General features: G+C 34.9%; 2 protein-coding genes across 13 annotated transcripts in view; one reads left to right on the forward strand and one right to left on the reverse strand.

Moving 5' to 3' along the window:
- Window positions 1-22,760, forward strand: part of SCEL (sciellin) — a 732,032-nt gene that overhangs the window by 221,795 nt on the left and 487,477 nt on the right. The window lies entirely within an intron of this gene.
- The window catches only part of MYCBP2 (MYC binding protein 2), a 254,870-nt gene that overhangs the window by 42,569 nt on the left and 189,541 nt on the right, over window positions 1-22,760 (reverse strand). For 8 of the 12 annotated variants that reach the window (XM_081815062.1, XM_081815063.1, XM_081815067.1 and 5 more), the window contains 5 exons: window positions 22,064-22,243; window positions 7,106-8,749; window positions 5,842-6,011; window positions 4,834-5,078; window positions 2,678-2,845 (listed from right to left, as the gene is read on the reverse strand). In XM_081815062.1, the coding sequence (XP_081671188.1) occupies window positions 2,678-2,845; window positions 4,834-5,078; window positions 5,842-6,011; window positions 7,106-8,749; window positions 22,064-22,243 (2,407 nt within the window). The remainder of the gene's footprint in view (window positions 1-2,677; window positions 2,846-4,833; window positions 5,079-5,841; window positions 6,012-7,105; window positions 8,750-22,063; window positions 22,244-22,760) is intronic. The other 4 variants (XM_081815070.1, XM_081815060.1, XM_081815066.1 and 1 more) reach the window with 2 other exon arrangements.

Below are 22,760 nucleotides of genomic sequence, written 5' to 3' on the forward strand. Positions count from 1 at the left end.
AAAACAGGAAAGAATGTCCAATGGAAAAAAGACAGTCTCTTCAACAAATGGTGTTGGGAAAATTGGACAGCCACATGCAGAAGAATGAAACTGGACCATTTCCTTACACCACACACAAAAATAGACTCCAAATGGTTGAAAAACCAATTTTTTTTAAGTTCAGTTATTCCTCATAGTCACCTGGTATAAAAATTTCCTTTTAATCTAGGAATTCAATACTTCATCATTTGGGGGATTTTTTTCTTATATTATAGCTTTAGATACATTTTCAATTATATTGGTTGGTTTTTCTACTTTAAAAATACTAGTCATTCTTTTTTTAAAAGATTTTATTTATTTATTTATTTATTTATTTGAGAGAGAGAGCAAGCACGAGAAGGAGGGAGGGTCAGAGGGTGAGGGAGAGGGAGAAGCAGACTTCCCGCTGAGCAGGGAGCCCGACGCAGGGCTCGATCCCAGGACCCTGAGATCATGACCTGAGCTGAAGGCAGATGCCTAACCCACTGAGCCACCCAGGTGCCCCAATACCAGTTATTCTTATGTTAGACTATCCTGTTTCCATGTCTGTTATCTTCATTCTAACTGCTATAATTATTTGTCCTTTTACTCTTTACTTACTATGATTATCTCAAATTTTTCCTGTATGTCAGTCATTCAATTTACTATTCTAAATGTTTCTAATTTATTAGTCTTTTAATGGTATTGATTTGGTCTTCAGTCTGTCCTCTTAGCTCTGTGATATAACCTTTTAATTCATTCTCACACTGTTTCATTAAATATATGTCATTATCAAGTTTTCCAGTACAACAGAGTACTTACAGAAATATTCTTTTTTTCCTTGAGAGATTTTTCTTTCAGATTGGGTTCTTCATCTGACTTTCATGACATACTATTTATTTTCCTTTTGATAATATTTTAAAGTGGGCAGCTCTGTCTAGGTCCTGTGTTTGTTCTGATAAAGTATCAGTGGATTTCCCTAGACTTCCTTTTCCACACTATTTGACACCTGTTTTTTTTTTTTTTTTCCTTCCAGGGATAACTTGAGGCTTTATTGAATATTCTTTTTTTTTTTTTTAAAGATTTTATTTATTTGAGAGAGAGAATGAGAGAGAGAGCACATGAGAGGGGGGAGGATCAGAGGGAGAAGCAGACCCCCCGCTAAGCAAGGAGGCCGATATGGGACTCGATCCCGGGACTCCAGGATCATGACCTGAGCCGAAGGCAGTCGCTTAACCAACTGAGCCACCCAGGCGCCCTTTATTGAATATTCTATACCAGGAACCATTCCACTGAGTTGGGTGTGTATCCTGTTTCTGTGGCAACATTCCCTGGCACCTTGGATTGCTGCTTCGCTGCAGCATGGCACTGTGGGAATAGGATTCCCTAGATTTCCACTTTCTTCTGTGACACTAGTGATGATACTAGGGGCTTCTATGTTAGAGGATTTTACCTTGACTATGATATTCTATGATACACAGAATATTCTATGATATTCCAAGATATATGTAAACTTCTTTTCACTGTCTTTACCTAGAAGTTTATGCCACTTAATTTTGATCCTAAAGGGTAATAACAACCCAATGAATCACATTTATCAGACTAGTCTCAAAATGGTTTCTGACTCTTCCAGAAAATCTATCTCCTTTAGAGATACTTTATTACCTTTAAAGATATAAAAGGCTACACTGTACTCTTTGGAGAAAATTTTAAAAGCAGCTCAAAAAAACTCTGATGAATAATCCACACAGCTGGGGGGAAATGTTGCAAGTGTTTTCAGTGGAAAAATACTCACTTGGATATATGAGTTCTACTGTGTGTATTAAAGTCTGTTATATTAGTTATAATAATAACCACATAGTATTAACACAGTGACATATCTAAAGAAGCACATTCTTTCTTCCTTCAGCAAATGTCTTCCTTCCCAATGATAATGTGTATGCAATTACTCATGCCTGATATCTTGATGCTATCCTAAACTTATCCTTTTCATTATCTAGTTAGCCAACAAGCCACACTGATTTTTACTAGAAAATATTTCTATTATCCATCTTTTTTTGATAATCATTGCCAACATAATCCAACTCCACACAGTTAATGAAAATCTTTGACTAAATTTATAAGCTTCTCAATCGACACTAGTGAGACTATCTTTGAATTTTTATCATGCAGTTCCTCCTCCAAAAAGTCAGAGTGGTACCCTAATTCCCTCTGCTTTATATTTATATGCTTCTATTCAGTTTTCAAGAAGGTCTTTACACTGATGTTACTACCATACCTAAGCAAGTGGGAGAAGACTGCATGCAGTAATCCAGTAAGTTCAAGATTTATTTTTGGTGCTACTTCTCTCATGGAACTTTCTCTAAGCACTGCCTCAAACTGATCTTTCTCTAGTCTGATTTACTACAGCACTCAATGATACAATATCATACAATGGAATCCTTCATTATTACTTCCATTAGTTGATCTTTTCTCTCCAACTAGTCTGCCTCTGCTATCAAGGACTTCGTCTTATTCATGTATGTATGCTTTTTCTTACAGCTCTAACAGCAGAGCTGACTCAATGTCCTTCTTGAGATGGAAGGACATACAAAAGAACTTCTAAAGCATTCTTTTTTAGTTCAAAGTCTTTCTCCCACCAAACACTGGCTATTCAACAGAGAGGAGAGAAGTGAAATACCTTGGTGGCATAGACTTCATATTGCTCTCTGGCTCTTCAAATACATTAGGACTTGCATCAGGTGTTACCGATATGTACGGGGCAGGTACAGATGTTGAACGTAGATATCTCATTTCATCCTGGAAGAGGTTGTCATCTTGATAGCCCACAAAATTTTCATGATGATGCCTGCATTAAATCAAATCCAGTGACTTCAAGTATGATGGCACCATAGATACTTTTCACTTTTAATTTCTTTCATAAAAGTAAAAGCAGCACATTTAACTATAAGGGTGAAATATTAAAATACTCATAGATGTAAGTAGGAGTAAATAAAAGTCTGACAATTTCACACATAAATATTCCAGGTACCACAAACATTTCAAACCCAAAATTGAACTCATTTTCTTTTCTTTTGAGAACCTTTCCATCCTCTAGTGTTTTGGTGAATGATCCCACCAATTATCCAGGTGCCTGGGCCCAAGTATCTTGGAGTTGTGGTAGGCCAGTCCTCAACTGTGACCAGCTGTGACCACTCAGCCCTATGAATACTAAGTTTCCTCTCTTCTGACTCCCTATCATCATTGCCTTGGTTCAGACTCATGTTTCTTGCATGGACTATTGAAATACACTCACCATTTTTGGTAGGAACATATGTAAGAATCATATTTGAGAAAGATTAGACCCATGAAATGTTCCATGGGGTGGGGTGGGTGTGGGTGTCCATTCCCCAGAGGGCTAAAAATATAAAATCCATGATTATGGTACAGTGGCATATTCTTAAACATGTTTTACAATTTGATTCTTTCCTTTTCAAACTGAACAGAGAGTTGTTAACCTAAGTCTCCTAAGTCGTCTGACTGAAGCTAAAGATTTGTTACATTTGGCATACCTAATGATCTCCACCTCGGTTTCAAATGCATTTAGTATGACATTCTCATTTTGTTTCCTGTTCATTTTATCAAAATAATAAGTACAAAATTAAAAAAAAAACTATATAATTCTGCTATAGAGAGGACAACATTGCTAAAATGGAACTGTTGTTGGCAAGCCATTCCTGCAGGCAATTTCCAGAAATCTTCATTTGACAGCTGTCGAAAAAAAGTCTGAATCTGGTATATGAAAGTCTGTTTACAATGCCAGTGTATAATGTACGGAAGTATAGGCTGTACAACTCAAGGCCAATAGAGGAAAACAGTATACTATCAACAGGCTTCCCCCACCTTTAGTTATACCCTTTATGAAATTTCCATGTTTGAAGCAGAGTGATCTAACTGCCAATCAGTTCATGTATTTCCCTGTTTAATATTCCTTAACCGTTTTCCCTGTGGGATAAAATCCAAACTTAGCATGGGCTACAGAGCCCCACATTACCTGGTCTCAGGTAGCTACTTCTGGGGCATTTCATATGTTTCTCCCAGTGGCCAATGCTTTAACCAGCCTCTGATTCCTTAAATGTGCAATGCTATTTCATGTCTGTGTTCACACATGTGCTTTACTGTGAGGAACTGCTTTCCTTCATCACGTACTTGACTGATTTCTATTTATCTTTCAAGACTGCTTTCTTTCCTTGGAAAGATTCAGGTACTCTCCATCCTTCATGCTCTAAGAGCATCCTATGCATACTTCTATTAGAGAACTCCTCATAAAACATTTTAAATGTTTCCTTTACAGGTCTGTCTTCCCACCAGCGTGTGAGCACATGGAAGTCAGGATTTTATTACATTCATCTTGGTATCTTCAAGGTCTAGAACAAAGTTGGTACCCAGCTAACTAACATTTAAATGCTAACAGAATGAATACTTCAAAAAAAAAAAAAAAAAGGAAGATTTCGATAGCAAATTGTTTCTTTCCACTTCAGCACTTCCAACTATTAATAGACTGAATTCAGCTTTCCAAAAAGTAAAAGATAGCTAGAGTCTTAGTTTCTATGACATATTTTGTATTAATAATACAAATTGATAGAGTATTTACATGTTTTTAAAAAAATCCTTACTACCATAAAGTGTGTACCCTACCAGTCATATATTGGTCAAGGCAACTCACAAAATAAATTCCTGGAGGTCTCTTTATTGTACACAAAAGGTAATGTAGTGTGGGTATTCAGAGCATGATATTAATCAACAATGGCTACTAATCCCAAGTGATTAAAAAAAACAACCACCAAGTTATATTACCTAGCTAATGTCTGCAGGTAGAGACAAGGCATTTTAACAGGAAGATCCTCGGAAATGCCCTCTTTCACGCTGGGAAGATGAGACTGAAATGGCTTTGTCGGATGGTAACACAGAATGCTTGGCTCCGCTGCGCTGCTCAGGGAGAGCAGGAAGAGCGCATTCGCCTTAATCACCTGGTGAGCTTCCATAGTGGGCAAGGCACGAGGAGTCTTGACTTGCATTGGTTTCCTCCTGGATTGTTTGACCTGGCAAAGAAAACTTTGCAGTGATCTTTTCCTACTTAGATTCAAATTTTAATTTCTTAGCCTAAGTATTGTGAGCTTCTAATAAAAATTATTAAACACTTATAGAACTATTTTAAAATAATAATAGTGATTACCAAAAATAACATTCACTTTATGCTTTTCCTGAGCTGTCTGAAATTATTTTATTTTGAACACAAACTATTTCTTTTCTTTCTTTGGGAAAATCTAAATGTAATTTTTTTTTTTTAAAGGGTAAGTAGTGTGTGTGTGTGTGTGTGTGTGTGTGTGTGTGTGTGTGGTGTGCACTGTATGTTCGGCAAAATTTCTAGTTAGGTGTGCCTCTAGTTCCCATAGACCTACAACATAATTAAGGGCTAAGACAAAGAGAGGAGATAAAGAGCAGAAAAGGAAAAGGAGAATGGAAAAGAGGGAGAGTTCAGAGATAAAGGTGAAGAGGGAAAGCTAGGTACATGTGTAGAGCAGCACACCATTAACAGTGAAGAATTACACAGGACACATTTGTCAGTAACGTATGCGCCACAGCACTGGTTAGTTGTCTTGCATCATCCCAAGGTATGATTTATTTTTGTAATTAAAAGTAACTAACCTAGTACAAATATTAAACCTGAATATTATTCCTGTTATAAAAGCTGATCTTTAATATCCATTCCGTGGAGCTATCTGATATTGTTTAATGATAAAAAGGGATTTTATAAGATTTATTCTTATCGCGAACAGTATAGCCAGAACAGAATAAAAATACCTTCTCCCTTGCAGCAGCCTGTTTTTCACGGAGATATTTTTCTCTACAGCGATCACATACCAGATACCAAGTGCTTCCTCCTATGCCACCATCACCACAGTTACCAGCCCATCCTCCACAAAAATGTCCAATGCTATTGTAACCTTGTCCACCGGCATACCGGCCACAACCTTGAAACAAGAGCAAAAATACACTTTAAGTGTCCTTAACAGTCTGATCCTTGATGCTTATACATGAATGATGAGTTACCTTTGCAAAGTAAGCAAAATACTGAAGAAAGTATCTGACTTTTTTTTCAGGCTATTAACTGCATCAGGAAAATAGCCCACTTGGCCAAAAAATAATCAATTAAATGATGCCTAAAATACTGGAGATACTCTCTCTATACAGGTAGAAAAAAAGAAATTTAAGATGGGGGTACATTTAGGTTTATTGACATATGCCAATAAGACTGGACAAAATATTCTGTAAGAATAATATATTTCAAGGAATCATGTATTTCACAAAACATTTCATGTATGATATGTAGAAAGAAAAAAAATTTAACCAAACTCATAATAGGTGAATTTTGGAATACTTATCAATTGTTATAGAAATCCTTACATTTACCTAAAATACAGTCTTCTGGGCACCTGGGTGGCTCAGTTGGTTAAGCGACTGCCTTTGGCTCAGGTCACAACCCTGGAGTCCTAGGATCGAGTCCTCTATCGGGCTCCCTCCTCAGCAGGGAGTCTGCTTATCCCTCTGACCCTTTCCCCTATCATACTCGCTCTCTCAAATAAATAAATAAAATCTGTAAAAAAAAAAATACAGTCTTCTGACTAAATAGTTGAGATCATTTCCATAGGAAAATGACCAAGGAAATCAGTATAGTCTAATTTAATTTGCAACTTTTAACAGAAAAACACTAAAATCAAAGAAGACCTAATACTGGGATCTTTCCTATGTGTATGGACCGGTCATTATTTCTGTTGTGTTAGATACCTTAACAGCACCCTTTGGGTAACACATAAAACATTTCAAAAATAAACAGTGTTTCAGAATGTGATACATTAAGATACCATTGTACTGAGTTGCCTTGCCACCATACTATCAGAATTTCTTTACCTATTTTCCACAAAACTGATACTGATGCACTTTAAAACAGTTTCCCTTTACTTTAACATAATTCATAGAGCAGCTCAAGTCAGAAGTGACTTAGTTCCCTCTTTTTTTTTTTTTTTTTTTAACACAAAGTGCTTATAGATTCAGTAATACCGTTTACCTGGGTGAGCCTGTCGCATGTGATAGGTCACTGGGTATGGATGGGATTCTCCACACAGCTCACAGATGGTGTCCTTCTCTGGTCCGCCCACGGCCAGCTGGGCCATCTCACCAAACAAATTACCCCTGGGTCGAACTTCTGTCTTTTCCTTTTTCTTTTTGTCTTTTTTGGCCTTCTTATTCTCTTTTTCACACTCTTTCTTTTTAAGGACTGCGCAAGAACCGGGACTTGGAAAAATCATATTCTGGGAAGCTGCTTTGATAGTAGCCAAAGAGATGTCTTCCCAAAAAGCCACTAAATGTTGTAAAGTTAAGGGAAGAGGAGATTTGGACTTCATTGGGTGGTGCATGGACATTTCGAAAGTGGCTTCGGTTTTCCCATCCTCACACTTTTCATGCAGAGGCGGTTCTTTAAGCATAGACAACACCTTATTTTTGTTGATACTACCCATTTTAGATATATCTGGTCCATGAGGTGCAATATTAAACATATTCAGTGCAGATGATATCTCCAATGAATGTCTATTTTTTAATTTGGTTTCCTTTTCTTCTGTAGGCTGTTGGCTATTTAAACTATTTCTTATAGGAGCATGTTCTTTGGAAAGTTCAGGATTAAATTTTAAGAACGAAGAACAGGCCATTGCATCATGTACTATGCCTTCATGCCACAGGAAAGAGGCAAAGACTGCCCTGGCACACTCAGCCACGGAAGGAGACATGGCTTGCTTGGCGGGCTCCAAAGGTTTGGATCCATCTCCTTTAAAGAGAAAGCTAGATTTTTCCTTTTTGGGCCTGGTGTGCCTATTAGCACATTTTCTACTTATTTTGGGGGATGCTCTCATTTCCTGTTCATCTTTCAGTGGTGCTTTTCCTATGCTGAAATGAACTTTATTGGAACTTTCATCGACACTCTTAAATTCACTGCTTTCGTCACAGGTGCTATCTGTTAGACTATTTGTTTTTAAAGTACTTGAAGTGCAGACCTCGACCACTTCACTGTGAAGGTTTTCTTGTACCACATGGGGAGAAGGAGCTCTATTTTCGGATCCAGGGGAATCTTTAGAATCCTTTGGTACCGTTTTTGGTTTTGGTGATGTTGATCGCCCCCTTAATGGTTCTGTGAGGGGCATTTTCTTCTTGCGTAGGGTATCTGGGTCAAGTGTGTAAGAGTCTGATTTGGAACGTTCCCGAGGAGGATCAAGTTTAGTTTTAACAGGAGCAGTGCTTTTTTGAGGTAGATTTTTATCATGTGGTGAGGAGGAGCGTGGAGAACTAGCACCAGATGGGCTAGACCTATTGGTTGGGAGAGTCTTTGGCTTAGGAGATGATGACCGAGAACCTGGTCCTGGGGATTCAGCTCTAAAGCTAGAAGACATCCTCCCATCAGATTTTAGTGTCTGCAAGGTGTTATGGTTGGGAGACAACGACCTACTGTGAGAGTCTGACCTCAACTTTGCAGCATCAGATTTCAACATAAGGGATTCACTAGCTGATAAGCCTTCTGTACCCCTTGGCTTCTTCTGATCAGCAGTAGTCCGGCTCATACGTCCATCAGGTTTAAGAGATCTGCTGTGTTTAGAGGACAGTTCTGATTTTCCTGATGTAGGGACTGGTCTAGAAGATGTTGAGATAGTTCCTCGGTCACCTGTATGGTCCATTTCATAGTGAAAATTGTTAATAAAACTATAATTTACTAACAATATAGCCACTAAATATTGAATAAAAACACAGCTAAAAAATTTATATTGTCATAGACAAAAATACTTGAAGAATAAGGGAAAAAAGGGAAATATTTCTTGTAAAATTTCTATTGCATCATTATACAACCATTTCCACCAAAAACTATTTTCATGGATGTACAACAGACTGAACAAATAATACCTATGCATCAGTATGAATTATCCATGCTATTTGAATCTCAGTGCCAGTATAATTATTCATTAGAATTTAAATTCAGGGACAGACCAAAAAGAAAAACCATAACTATTACTTTTCTTGAATAAGAAATTAAAACCTATGTATTTTAAAATATAAAGTAGTTGAGCTAAATTTCCAGTAGAGTCATACCTCACATCCTTATTAGGGTAATGGTACAGATCTTACTGAATTAGGAAACTGAATTTATATATAGATACACTTATTATTTTCAAGTACAGAAATACACACAATTAGGCCGATAAAGAGCTGCTTAGGAAACACTAATGATTGGATTAGAATTTATAATTAATATATGAATGCCTGAAAGTTATTATTTAATTACATGTAATTCAGGCAGTCTTATTGTTTATAAACAGATTGTATTCTAAAAGTTTATTTAGTTCATTAAGTTTAGTTGGTTAGAACTTAGAGCTGTGTCTTCTTGGAAAAAAAAATGGTGGGATCCTCAGAATTAGGAGTACAAGTCTGAAGCATGGGGCCCTGAAATAAGAAGTCAGGAAAATAACAGAAAAAAAGGATAAAAAAAAGTCTCTTTCTCAGGCAGAGCACTAGATATTTCCACAGGGACACCGTTTGTTTTTGGCATCCTGGCCCTCATGCAGTGCCTCTCCTTCCTCATGCTTTCCTTTGAGGCGTTGGAGCCAGGCTGTCTTTGTCACCAGTAAGGGGTCAACCTACAACATCACCTTTCTTCCCTAAAATAAAAACATCTCCCTTTAATGCACATAATATTAGTTGTCAGGAGAAAAGCAATCCGATTAAAGTGATTCAAGTGGTAATAAAGACTGAAAACCCATAAAACTTGCTAGAAGTATTTATATTTTTTGAAAAAGGGTATGTGGTAAATTGAGATGGATCTCGCAACTGGTTATATTGCAGGTATCTCTCTTTTTTGCAAAAGGGATGCAAACAAATTTGGATAATGTAGGGAAATGTTTTTTGGCTGGCTTGTGTGTGTGTGCATGGGCATGTGCAAGTGCACACAGGTGTTTGTAGTCTACACTCTAGTTGTCTACAGGTCAAGACAGTATTGCCTAGAATCTGCCCTCCTAATGGAAGGTCCATAAGGACTGGTATTTTTGTCTGTTACTCTTCACTGATACAATGTCAAGAATGGGTCCTGGAATATAGCACATGCTCAATAAATACTTTTTTCTTCTGCTATTCCCAAATTTCAGATTCCCTGAAAATCCACTTTTTATAATTATGACTGCCAAGGCCACAGGGAAAGCTAACTGTAGCCACTACGATGTAAGGGTCAGATGCTTGAGAGTCTTATAATTCTGTAGTAAAATAACGAAATATGGCAAATGGCGTCTCTAGAGCATATTAATGAATGGAACAGTTATTTTAACTGCAACATAACAGTGTTCAGAATAATTATTCTCATTCTTTGAATGAGCAAAATATACTAAATATAATGCTCTTCAGTTTCTACAGTTCTTTATCATTCTATCATGAACTTCATTTATCATATGTAGTATGTGTTCTTTGCATAAAAATAGTGTAAGACACCAGGCTAATCTGAGGGAAAAGTGGTGAAAAAAATCACAATATATATATATAAAAAAAATTCTAGATACTGATGCTGCCTTGGTAGAGCACAGATAAAAAGAAGTAAAATCTTGACAAATAAGTGCTCTCAAACTGTGCAAAAGTAGTTTAGCAAACTGCTGCTCATCTTACCGATCTAATAGTAGATCCACAGAGCAAATTTTATAAACAAACTGTATTTGGTAGAATTAAGTATCAGTCTAGTCCTTTCCACTAATTTTCAATGTGTGATGTTTGGAGCACTAGTTTTTGTTACTAATTTGACAGCTGGAAGTGCTTTCACCATCACATTTATTTCAGAAGCTGAACGATATGTAACAGTAAAACCAGGCAAATAAGTAAACAGTATCTCAGTTTGCCAGTCCTTTCTCTAAGAGATCAGTTCATGAATCGAAACAGGTTTGCTTTCTAAATCAATGGTGTGCAATTCCTCATAAAGGGACATCTCTGTGGTTGGCTGAATAATGGAATCTTACAAATATCAGGAACACTACTTGTCACATGTGAGCAAAAATGTTTGCTGTATGGAGAGGGTACAGGCGCCTGACACTTTGTTTCTTTGCCTCTAGCAGTGGTGAATATTTTCTCAAGATCTGTAAGTGGTCACAGCTACATACCTTTTGGGAGTCCAAATATATAAATAATGCAGTTATTTCTACCTGAACTGTTAACTGCCAAATTATAAACAAATCCTTTTGAAAAATTTACTTTTCCAAAATGTGTTTCATATATTTTTTAAAAAGAGCGTCATGTTTGTTAAGTATCGTAGACCCATGTGCTGCTAATTGATGTTTATTTTCTTCATTTGGGTTTAAAAAGTTTTGGAGCATGTAGTAAGTATTAGGAAAAACTGTCATGTTGTAGCTGCTTGAAATATCAATAAATATAAGAAATATCAATAAATATAAAATATTTAGAGCATATATAATACTTTCACATTCATCACTTAATTTAGCTTACTTTTTTATATTTATCGTATGTAAGTTTAAGTCATAGGAGGCAAAAACTGTCTAACCTCAATGGAATTCTGAAGAAAAAATAATACAGGGCGGGATGGAAATTTAGTACATTCAAACAAATTACTAAACATGTTAAATGTTACATATCCATTCACTAATGACCTGTATAATTTTTTTGTGCCAAAATCATAAATCATCAGGTTATGGGATCCTACACTATAATTAACATACCATAATGTAATACTCTATTGGGCTACGCCATGCTATGTATCAGGTCACACCACACTATATACTGTAGAGATCAGGTTCTACAATACTACTTATTATCCTATAGGAATATATAGTATCACTGTCAACTGTGAAAAGGAGAAATGTAAAAACGTCTCATCGATTTCTCAGAAAAAGGAAAACTACTTGAAAAACTTCTGCAATACATTAACCACTGGTGCAAAAATAACTTGGTAAAATTTTCTTAAAATACAGGATTTCAAGTTTAATTAAATATTACTTTAAGACAAAAAAATGAGTAGGCATCTATAGTCTTGTAAAAGACCAAAAGCGTATTTTTAAACTACCTGAAATTTTACCAGTTGTCATAGTAGTTTGAGTATTTCTAAATTTAAAATCTTAAAACTAAGTAACTAAGAAAATGCTATAAGGAAGACTCAATGCCAGACAGGACATGTAGGTTTAGACCTACATATCTACATATGTATATCTATCCTGATACCTAAGTTAAACTAAAAAACTTCAACTTAATTATCAAAGTGTTTTTCATAAGAAACTGAAACAGAAAAATGATTTAACATTCCGTAGCAGAAAAATAAGTTTAAGACTAACCCTGTCACATGAGATACTATGTTCTTACAGATCACAATATGCTTTATGCCTTACACATATATACCACCTTGTTCTGATAATACTGACTTTACAACCCCCAAATCAGGCACTTCTTTCTATATACCTATTTTGTTTAAGACCTTATATAGGTCTGAAATTAAGTAAAAACAATATTTAACCTATAAATATAACAACCATGCATATCAATAGGATAATTAATAATATAATATTGAATAGATACAACACAAATTACCCCAAAATATCAAATTTTAAATAAAATGATAAACTTTAATCTTAAAAAAATGGAATGGGATGGAAATGACTGAGGTGAACTAATAAAACTTTATTGAAACCTCCTATGTTCACTACGAATGGCCCATCCATGAATGCACGCATACCCACCCTTGAGTTTGTGAGACAGAGATGAGAGAGCAGAGGCAGGCCCAGCTACACCATAAGTTTTGTAAATGCGCTCGCGAGAAGCAAGGTTGTGAGATGGAGATTCTATAGTGGAAAACATTGGCAAAGAAGCAGCACAGATTCAATGGAAAAAAAAATTCAGCAGAGAACACAAGCAGAAACAAAGCATTTCAAATGGTATGCACAATCACCTTAGTAAAAAGTTTATATTTTGCTAAATTTTCCAACAGGTTTATATTTCTCTAAAATTAAAATGGAAAACAAAGGTCAAATTGATTTAAATTAATAAAGATAGCTCCAAATGCATTAAAAGTTAAGTAAGGCTTATTGCTCTCATAAACCAAATATGAACATTCCTTTTTAGACTAATGTTTCTTTAACTCAGTTTTCTTTTCTTTGGTGCTCATTTACTTATAAATAAAAGTTTATAAGTAAATTTTTTCCTTTATAAATAGTGGGAGATACAGAAATATTACTTACAGTTTAGCATAGCTACTGTCACCTAGTTTTCTGTATGGACACATGACTATAGGATTTTTCCAGTATGTATGGAAACACTTACGGTTGACTACTTTTCTAAGTCCACCTTTGGTGGGAAATATTAGTGCTACTGTTCTGTAGAGCCTATTACTGAGATACCAAATTTTGTTTATAAAAAGTTTTGTAACACAAACAAAGCAAAGCAAATTTATAAGTCACTGAAAAATGTTAGACACATTAATGATTTACCATGCAGAAAATGAAGTACTTAAATTATCTTTTTTCCAAATAATTAATAGAACTTCTAAATTGTAGTCTTTTAAAAGTAGTATCTTAAAAAAACGCTCTATCTAAATCTGAAAAAAAAATCCATTTTATTTAAAATTTTAACTCATGGCAATGAAAATAAATGTAATCAGTTGAGCTAAAATAAATTCAGGTAGTAAGGAGATAACTTTCTTGTTACTGAAATAAAAAATTGGATACAACATACACTTTTCTCAATGCAGAAAAAGTAATAGTTGACTGATTTATTAGTGTGGCCAAGATTAAACATGAACTACTCATAAGCCAAGAAGTCCTTCCATGCAAGGTACTGACTATGCATTACGTGTCAGACACTGTTCTAGGAATTGAAGATAAAATGATGAACAGAAATAAAGTCCATATTCTTATGGAGTTTATCTTCAGGTAAAAGGAGAGGCAACAAACAAATATATACTAGATCAAGTGGTGATGAACTTGGGAGCCACAAGCATGCAGATGCTAAGTGACATTCCATGCCTGGAGAGGACCAATTAGGGAGTGAGGTCCAGAAGAGACAAAGCCCTGGGACATTCCTAGGAAGAAAGAACAGAGGAGGAAGCAGAAAAGAGAAATGAACAGTCAATGAGGTAGGAAATATCCAGCAGAAGGTATTTCAGGGAAAAAAAGAGGGATCAACTCTGTCATACACTGCTGACAGATCAAGTACAATGAGATCTTAGCACTGACAAACAAAAGTGACTAGAGTAATTTCTGTGAATAAGGATGACTGCAAGAACCCCTTGCAGTGGTTCAAGAGAGAAAGGTAGGAGTGCATGGAGAGATGGGGCATACACGCCCTCAAATCATCTTCATCTAAGTTAAAAAAAAAAATCTTAAATTTTTAATGTTTTTGGGCAACCTTCTTTTTGAAATCTATAAAATCTCAAAGGTACCAAGCACTGCAAAAGGAATTCTTCTGCTATTTAAATCTCATATAATACAAAGTCTGCAACTGTCACTGAAAATATCTGTTAGGAGGGTACCAGCTTTCGAATGGAACAGTTAATTCAAGGGGAATTCAAACTGCAAATGTAAGGATACAGTCTTGTGGCTTGCTTGCTAAAGTCTGTGAAGACAGGGTTTAACAGGAGGACACAGGAGAAGGAATCAGAATACTATCTTAATTGGAAGCACCTGTAAACATAAATGTGAAAAACAAGGCAATTTGTAGGGTAAGATGTTAGAGGTTTAAGGACAAACTCCTGGAAAAGGTTTAGAAGCCAGAACAGCTTTGAAGTCTTTTCAATATGTTACAAAGCCTAGAGAGATTGAATTCCTAGGTATGATTCACAGCGAACAAGAAACATTTTTTGAAAGTCTTAAATGCCTAAAGAAATTAAGCTGTGACTACACACAACACTTGTTTTATGCATTTAATTTTTATAAAATTTGCTCATATTTGAACATAATTTGATATAGTTAACTTTTTAAAAGATGTGTATTTTTCAATTTAAAAAGAGAAACAATCCTTAAGACATACATTGATATCTATGCACAAAAGAAAGTCAATCAACTTACAGGCAATTTGTTGGAAACGAAATAATCATGTTCTTTTTAAAATCTCACTTTATAGGAAAAACAACCAATTATTAAATTTGCCTCGGTGGAATTTTGATTGTTTTGGGTGCAATATGTAGTTCACTGAAGAGAGTATTAAAACAATATAAAAAATGGGATTTTTCTCCGGTACTTATTTGAAGTCAATGTTGTGTGTTTGGTATAAAATATCCCTTTATTAACAGTACGGTTCTTTATGTGTCATTTATTCTTTGTTTTCTTTGTTTTGGATCCCAACTATTAAGTTCCCTGGGGAACTTAGTTCATTTTCTGATCACAGCAACTCTGAGTTCACTGTAAACTGTACTTAAAAAAATTACTCCTTAGGTACTGATAATCAAAAAAGCAGTATAACTTTAATTTTTAATAAGGAAAACATTCTTGTTTCAGTTTAACAAGGACAAATTGTGGTTTTGCTGTAAATATTAGAACCTTGACCTTGTCACCGGGAACATACACTGGAAGAATCAAAGAATATGTCACCATCTGGTGGCAGCACACAAAACTGCAGTTCTGGGATTTAAAAAGCGGCATATACTCCTTTTCATTGTTAAGTCAACAATTAAGCAATGATCAGAAATGTTAAACGGAATATTAGAAAGGACACTATGTTGGAAATACATTATATCTGAGAGGTCAGGTGTCTAATCACATCTCCTATGTCACTATCCCTGATACTCAGACGGGAAGTAATATTGATGGACTTTTTCCCACAGAACATGCTATAGGAGACTACAAATAACTGGCAGAAATAGTCTTCAGCATCTATTTTTGCTTTTCGTCTAGTTCTCAATCTTAAGGAGATTTGAATTGGATTTTATAGTCTCAGTAAAATTACTAGATGTAATCCTAACAGATATTTGAAAGAATTTGAGGAAGTTTTATAAATAAACCTATGACAATGCTTAAATTTCACTGTATTCTGTCCATGCTTATACATACCTACATTGATGTGTGTGTATATATGTATTTTAAAATATAAGAAAGAAATTAATTCTATAGATCCTTCACAAGCAATGATCATAAAATTTCATTGAGCTTATGGTAGAACAACAGGGACAGTGTTCCTGACTTCCTTCACCTGATTTAAATCCCAGTACTGTACATTTGTATTCTGCTCTGAATAGAACTTCAGATATTTTTGACAGTATAGACGCCTTCCATAGGCAGTAAATGGTTAAGTCTAACTTGATATTCTGGAAATTATTTTAAAATTATCTATTTTTAAAAATATAAAAAACTAGTTTATTGGTTCTTGAGACAATATATAAATTAAACATTCAACCTAGTCAAAAGATGTGAGTAACTGAACAATATGCAGATAAAACAATTATTATAATTAAGTGTAATAATTATTCCCACTTCTGTCTATTAATAGTTTGGAGGATTTAAAATAAGGTGATAGTAATAATTACAAACTCTTAGCTAGTAGCCGTCTGGATGGACAGCTTTAGATGCAGTATCACTGCACAATCGGTAAATCCAGAATCCTGGTAAATTTATCAGGAAAAAAGCTGAATTATGTGAATACTAAAGGAGCTAAAGAAATGGAATAGGAAATAAAATTTATTCACATAAAGGTTAGTATACTAAATGAATTATAAAATAATGAAAGCTAGAACAAAATTTCCAACTTAAAGATAAAACAGAAACACGTGTTTCATTAGAATATAACATTAACCTACATGATAAGAAAGTTGGAAGGAAGATGGATGAAAATCTGTAAGGTGGATATAACCCCCAAAACACAATGGGTCTCTAAATAACTTCTAGACATAACTGCACCTGCATAAAACATACTCATAGCATATTACTGAATATATAGTAAATTCCAAGTAACTATGGTTAAGGGATATAACATTAGGGAAAAGCGTATCATTTCAGAGTTTTTGATGGCTGAGATAGGAAAATTCTGAGCAAAATCTGATGTGTGTGTATCCTGGGCCTTAGAAAGAATAACTTCAAAAAACTCCATGAAAAGGTTAAGTATTACTCCTTCAGCGATAATGTGAGGCACAAGAGGGCTGGGGATGCTCTAAAAAATAAAAATCTGGCTCTCCACAAACTTATTAGTTGCAAAGCAAAAAATGGTAACTATTGATCAGAGAAATCAGACACTTTGTTCAGGTTCACTATAACCATGTCCTGTCTTAAGAAGGATACAACTTATGTAGCACAAAGACAGCTAGAACTGAAACCAACACAAAAAGCTTTTAGAGAAGATACTAACTTTCGAAGAAAGAAGAAAAGAGCAGTCACATAAATCCAAGGTTCCATCTGTGCCATACCTTCAAGGTAGGCAGGTAAGTAAATGGACAAATTTTGTGGTATGATTACAATCCAGGATAGAAAGGACCTCTCAGTCTTGGAAACAAAGCTGGCTTTTATACACTAACATTCATAGTAATATCTGAAAATAGTGTTACTATATGAAGAATCAATCTCAAGACAAATAATAAAGTTATGCTGTAAAATGTACACTGAGAAGTAGCTAGGAAACCTCAATTGTCCCTTTCCAAATTCTTTCTTGCCATTCCTTCCACACTGAGAATAAAACTGATCTCTCTCTCTGGCTGTGATTTCTTCCAACCTTCCTTGGTGCATAAGAGATGTTAACTGCTTGCATCAGAAGGCAATAATGATATCCTCAGATAACATTCACTGGGCACCCCACTTTATGGATGGGGTAAACAGGGCTCAAATGTGTCAAGTAACCTAACTCAATAAAGCTAGTAAGTGGCTGGAGAGGAAATTTGAGTTTTAAGTCTTTTCCATCACTTCATCTCTGTAAGCTAAATAAACACAAGGCTTCAGTATATATTAGTATTCTCAAATGTAAATAAATATGCATGCAGATACTCAAGTGGACCTTTTTAGTCACATTTAGCAAATTTTGGTCTCATTTAAGAATGTAACAGACAGGTGTCATAGAAAAACTCTTGTTGCAAGGTAACCTTGAGGTTTCCTATCTGGGCTTGAAAGTCCTGTCAAAGTAACAGATAACATAACAAATAATAAAATAATATATGTTACATGTTACATGGTTAAAATGCCTGGGAGAATAGTAAATTGTTTTCACTATCATTTTTTCTACAAGAAAAATAAAAACAAACTATTTAGCATCCTGTACAGTAGATATAAAATGCCCATGTTAAACACAGTCATTTGGAATAGTTTCTCAGTTGGAGGATCATGCTTAAGTATAAACTCAAAATTAACATAACTCAGTATATTAGACACCGTATCGTCACATTATAGCAGTTTTAATTAGTATTGAAATATTCTTCCTCTTCTTTGAAGCTGTACACTGAGTAAATACTGGAATATCTAGCATAAAATAACAAGAAATACATGACCTTAAATTCATAGTTTACACTGAAGAAAGTGATCATCTTAGGCATTTACAGTCAATAAATATTCCTTCAATGCCTATGATGTGTAAGAACTGGTCAGGGGCTATAGGACAGAAAATTATGTTTTCAAAACGAATGAGTAGACAGTGAAAATAAGCAGTGTGATATTCTCACAGAAAGCAGGCAGAGATAGCATACTCCACCTCAGTTCACTAGAACCTCATTGCAAAACTGCTTACCAACTCTAAAAACTACATAAATAATTTGAAATAAAAAAGTAAAATTATACAACAGTAAAGAAAAAGCCTATATGCACACTTCTCTCTCTCTCATGCCTATCCACGCATAAGACAAGGGAAATTTGTAATTTTATTTCAGTTAATTATTCTATTTCACTATAATAACAGTTGAAATAATTTGTGTATATATATAATTTTAATTTCAAAAATTATCAAATTAATTTAATGTACCAGAATAAATACCAATTCCAAATATTAGTGAAAAACTATGCCTCAGGAACAAAACAACCTAAAGAATTATTGATAATAACACTCACAGAAATTCTAGGTAAAGTTAACATGTGGGGCAGTTCATGTGTCTACATAGAGCTTGTTTACTTAACTGGGAACTTGAGTTATGACATTTAGGAAATCTTTTTTTCCTTTCCAACTATTCTGCATTCTTAAAATTAAAGTATAAAGGAAAAAATAACCAACACAAACAAAACTAATATTCTAGATGATAAAACAAATGTAGTCAGAAATTTTAAAAACACATATTGGGGCACCTGGGTGGCACAGTTGGTTAAAGTGTCTGACTCTTGGTTTCGGCTCAGGTTATGATCCCAGGGTTGTGATCGAGCTCTGCATCAGGCTCTGCGCTCAGCATGGAGTCTGCCTGAGGTTCTCTCTCCATCAGCACCTCCCCCCACCCACCCCCACTTGCTCTCTCGCAAATAAAGGAATAAATCTTAAAAAAAAAAACCCACACATATTAAAGGCCAGTTTTGGCAGCATTACTTATCAGTACAAAAAGGTGAATATTTATTTATTTATTTTAAAAAAAGCTTTTTTTTTTTTAAAGATTTTATTTATTTATTTGACAGAGGGAGACACAGAGAGAGAGGGAACACAAGCAGGGGGAGTGGGGGAGGGAGAGGCAGGCTTCCCGCTGAGCAGGGAGCCTGATGGGGGGCTCGATCCCAGGACCCTGGGATCATGACCTGAGTTGAAGGCAGATGCTTAACGAATGAGCCACCCAGACGTGCCCCCAAAAAAGGTGGAATATTTAAAACATGGTCTTTGTAGTCAGTAGGACTGGCCTCACATTCTGGCTCTACCATTTTACTGTAGGTGTTTCTAGGGAAAATCATTTATCCTAAGCTTCTGTTTCCTTATTTGTAAGATGGGGACATTATCTTAAATGATTAAATGAGGATGTATTAAAGTGCTTAAATACAGCATTTAATACATAATGGTGACTATCAGTATAAGCAAAAATTAGTAAATATCGTCTTCTATACATGTTTTAGAATCACAAAAGTATAAGAAATGATTCTCGTTTTACTAATTAGTAATGGGAAATTCAGTACCTAGCCATCTTCTAAAGCAAGGTGAACTGCTGCTGTGATGATAGCAGTCACGTTCAGGAAAGAATACCCTACTCAGGCAGTCTTAACCATAAGCACTCTGCCATATTTAATTTTCTTAATATGATGTGATTAAGGCCATTCTAATTTATTTCTAAAACATTAAAACTATTTTTAGATTCCGTACTATTTTTAGTCACACTAAAAATTAAGAATTCTGGTTTGTGGAATTTGGAAGTCAAACTTCAATGATATTCTGATGAGACTAAGAGGTTTAGAAGAAAGATTTAATTCCCATTGTTGGAGTACAGGCAAGCAATGATTCAGAAAACTGGTAACTGAGATATGTCTAGGCCATGATTTCAAATTTGCTCCAAGATGGTGAAGGAAGAAGTGGTACTGATAACACCCAGACACAAGATGCATAAAATTATTTCGATACAATGTCAGTTGGAAACCTATTATCCTTTGGGAGAGACAAATCTGATTTTATTATGGTCTTTATATTTTGAAATATTTTATTAAATAATTTGGTAAAGCAAAAACAATAATTACACTTTTTTTTTTAGAAGACTTGCAATGACCCTTTGGGTAGAACAAAAATATCCTTACTTCTTCTCTTGTCTGCTGTGGCTATGACATTATCAGGGTAATTTCTTGTTTAAAATTTTATATCTAATATGGATTTTCTACCTAAACTGATCATGATATTTTTCATTTTTGTTTTTTCCCTTGTCTTTACCTTTCAACCTTCTTGTAATCTGGGCGGCACATATAAACGTAAAAAAAATGTTGCTCCATAAAATGAGTAAGCTAAGTTGTCACTCCTCTTTCCTTCTTCTGTAATGCTTACCAAGGAAGGAAAGAACTATTTCACGTACATGACACTTATATTTCCTTGAAATTCTTCTTTTAAGAGACAATCAAGTGAATATTATACATATATAAAGAAAATGACTGGCTAGAAATTGATATTACTTATATTTCTAAACTACTTAATTTCATTAAACTTGCCTAATGTATAGTGCAATCCTAGAAAAGCTTATACTCCTATATACTCTAACGTAGATAATATCATAACAAGTAACATCATTTGCATGAACTGGGACTTTCATAAACTACCTCATTCAGTGAGTGTGTCAATATATTGTATGGCTGATATATGAACTGAAGGCCAAGAAGAACATATTGTTGTCATACTGCAAGAAGCTTTGAGATGTTTATGTGGAAGCCTCAGGAGGTTATTAAGAAAAAAGAACACTCTGTTAAGTGTAATTTGTTTGGGTCTATTTTCCAGATCAATGTGAGTTACTATCCTGGATGAAAGGCAAGAGCAATCCTAGAAGGCAGAGCGAAAATCAAATGATAACATATTAGAAACAAGAAGAACAACAACAAAAATAAAAAGCAAGAGAAGAAACAACAATTTGAGAAAATCTGGAAACCTAAAGTTGCTATACATTTCATAGATACCAAATTCACTTAAAAGAAACAAACTTGCCCAGTACCACCTCTCCTCCACCCACGTGTACAGTGAAATAGGTTTATTCTCTTGGGGCATCTCTCAGTAATAAAGATCCAGTGTAAAACAATGAAAGTTATCTCTATAACTGAGGCTTAGTATAGTCATGCATATTGTAAAAGAAAAACTTAAATAAAATAGGTTTTTCTTAACACGCTTTATTGTATGTATTTGCTTATGCTGGAATTAGAATAGAGAGCATAACAGTCATACTTCAATAACTATACTTAATAAAAAAGGTGTGATTAAAAAACATATGTCTTAGCTGCAGAATGTCTTAGCTCAAAATAGCTTAAATTAAGCTTCAAAAATGTGGGAAGGGATAACATCCTCATTAAATAAAACCAGTCAAGTGAGTTGATAAATAATTAGTAACTGATAAACAACTCAGAACAAAGCTTCAGAAATGGCTTGATGAGGCAGGTAAGGCTGACAAACTTACTCTGAAGCTGAGGCTGCTGGAAGGAAAGGGGCTGTCCGAACACAAATGGGCTGTGGACTAGGGAAGAGGGAGGTTTTGCAGCTTGATCAAAGATGGAAGGAGCTGGGAGATTGGGCCGTGACTGAATGGAATTCAATATGGCACTCAGTTGGTCACCTGCAGTGGGCAAAACAGTCAAAACTACAACTTGTTATTAATTAACATCCAAAATGGCAAAGAATATGGTGTTTATGACATTCAGATAAAGTTAAACACTAAATAAAACTATGCCAATTCAGAAATGAGTGGAAGCTGGTGTTTGTTATCCTCAAGTTAGGGACCAAATGTTGCATGTTGTTTTAATAATCTTATGTAACAGCCCACCTACAAAAACAAATTCATGTAAATTCTTATACAACACTGAGCAGCAGCATGGGAGAATTCAGAGTCCATGAAGAATCTATGATAGATAAGTTGACTCAATATCATACAAGTGTAAATGAAGATCTAAGTAAACGATGTCTTCTACATAATACCTAACAAATGACTAAATAACCCTGCCTCATATGCGGTACACTTCATGCAGAAAATAAGCAAATATGAAAAGGTTTTTAAGAAAATGTAGAACTGAAGGGAGGCAAAGCATATGTTATTAACTTAGTAATATATTTACATTTAGTTAATAAATTAATATTTCCTTTTTTTAAGTAGTTCCTGC

The sequence above is a fragment of the Leptonychotes weddellii genome, chromosome 3 (genome assembly GCF_054177405.1).
Source record: "Leptonychotes weddellii isolate Sample4059 chromosome 3, ASM5417740v2, whole genome shotgun sequence".
In the NCBI taxonomy this organism is placed as follows: Eukaryota; Metazoa; Chordata; class Mammalia; order Carnivora; family Phocidae; genus Leptonychotes; species Leptonychotes weddellii.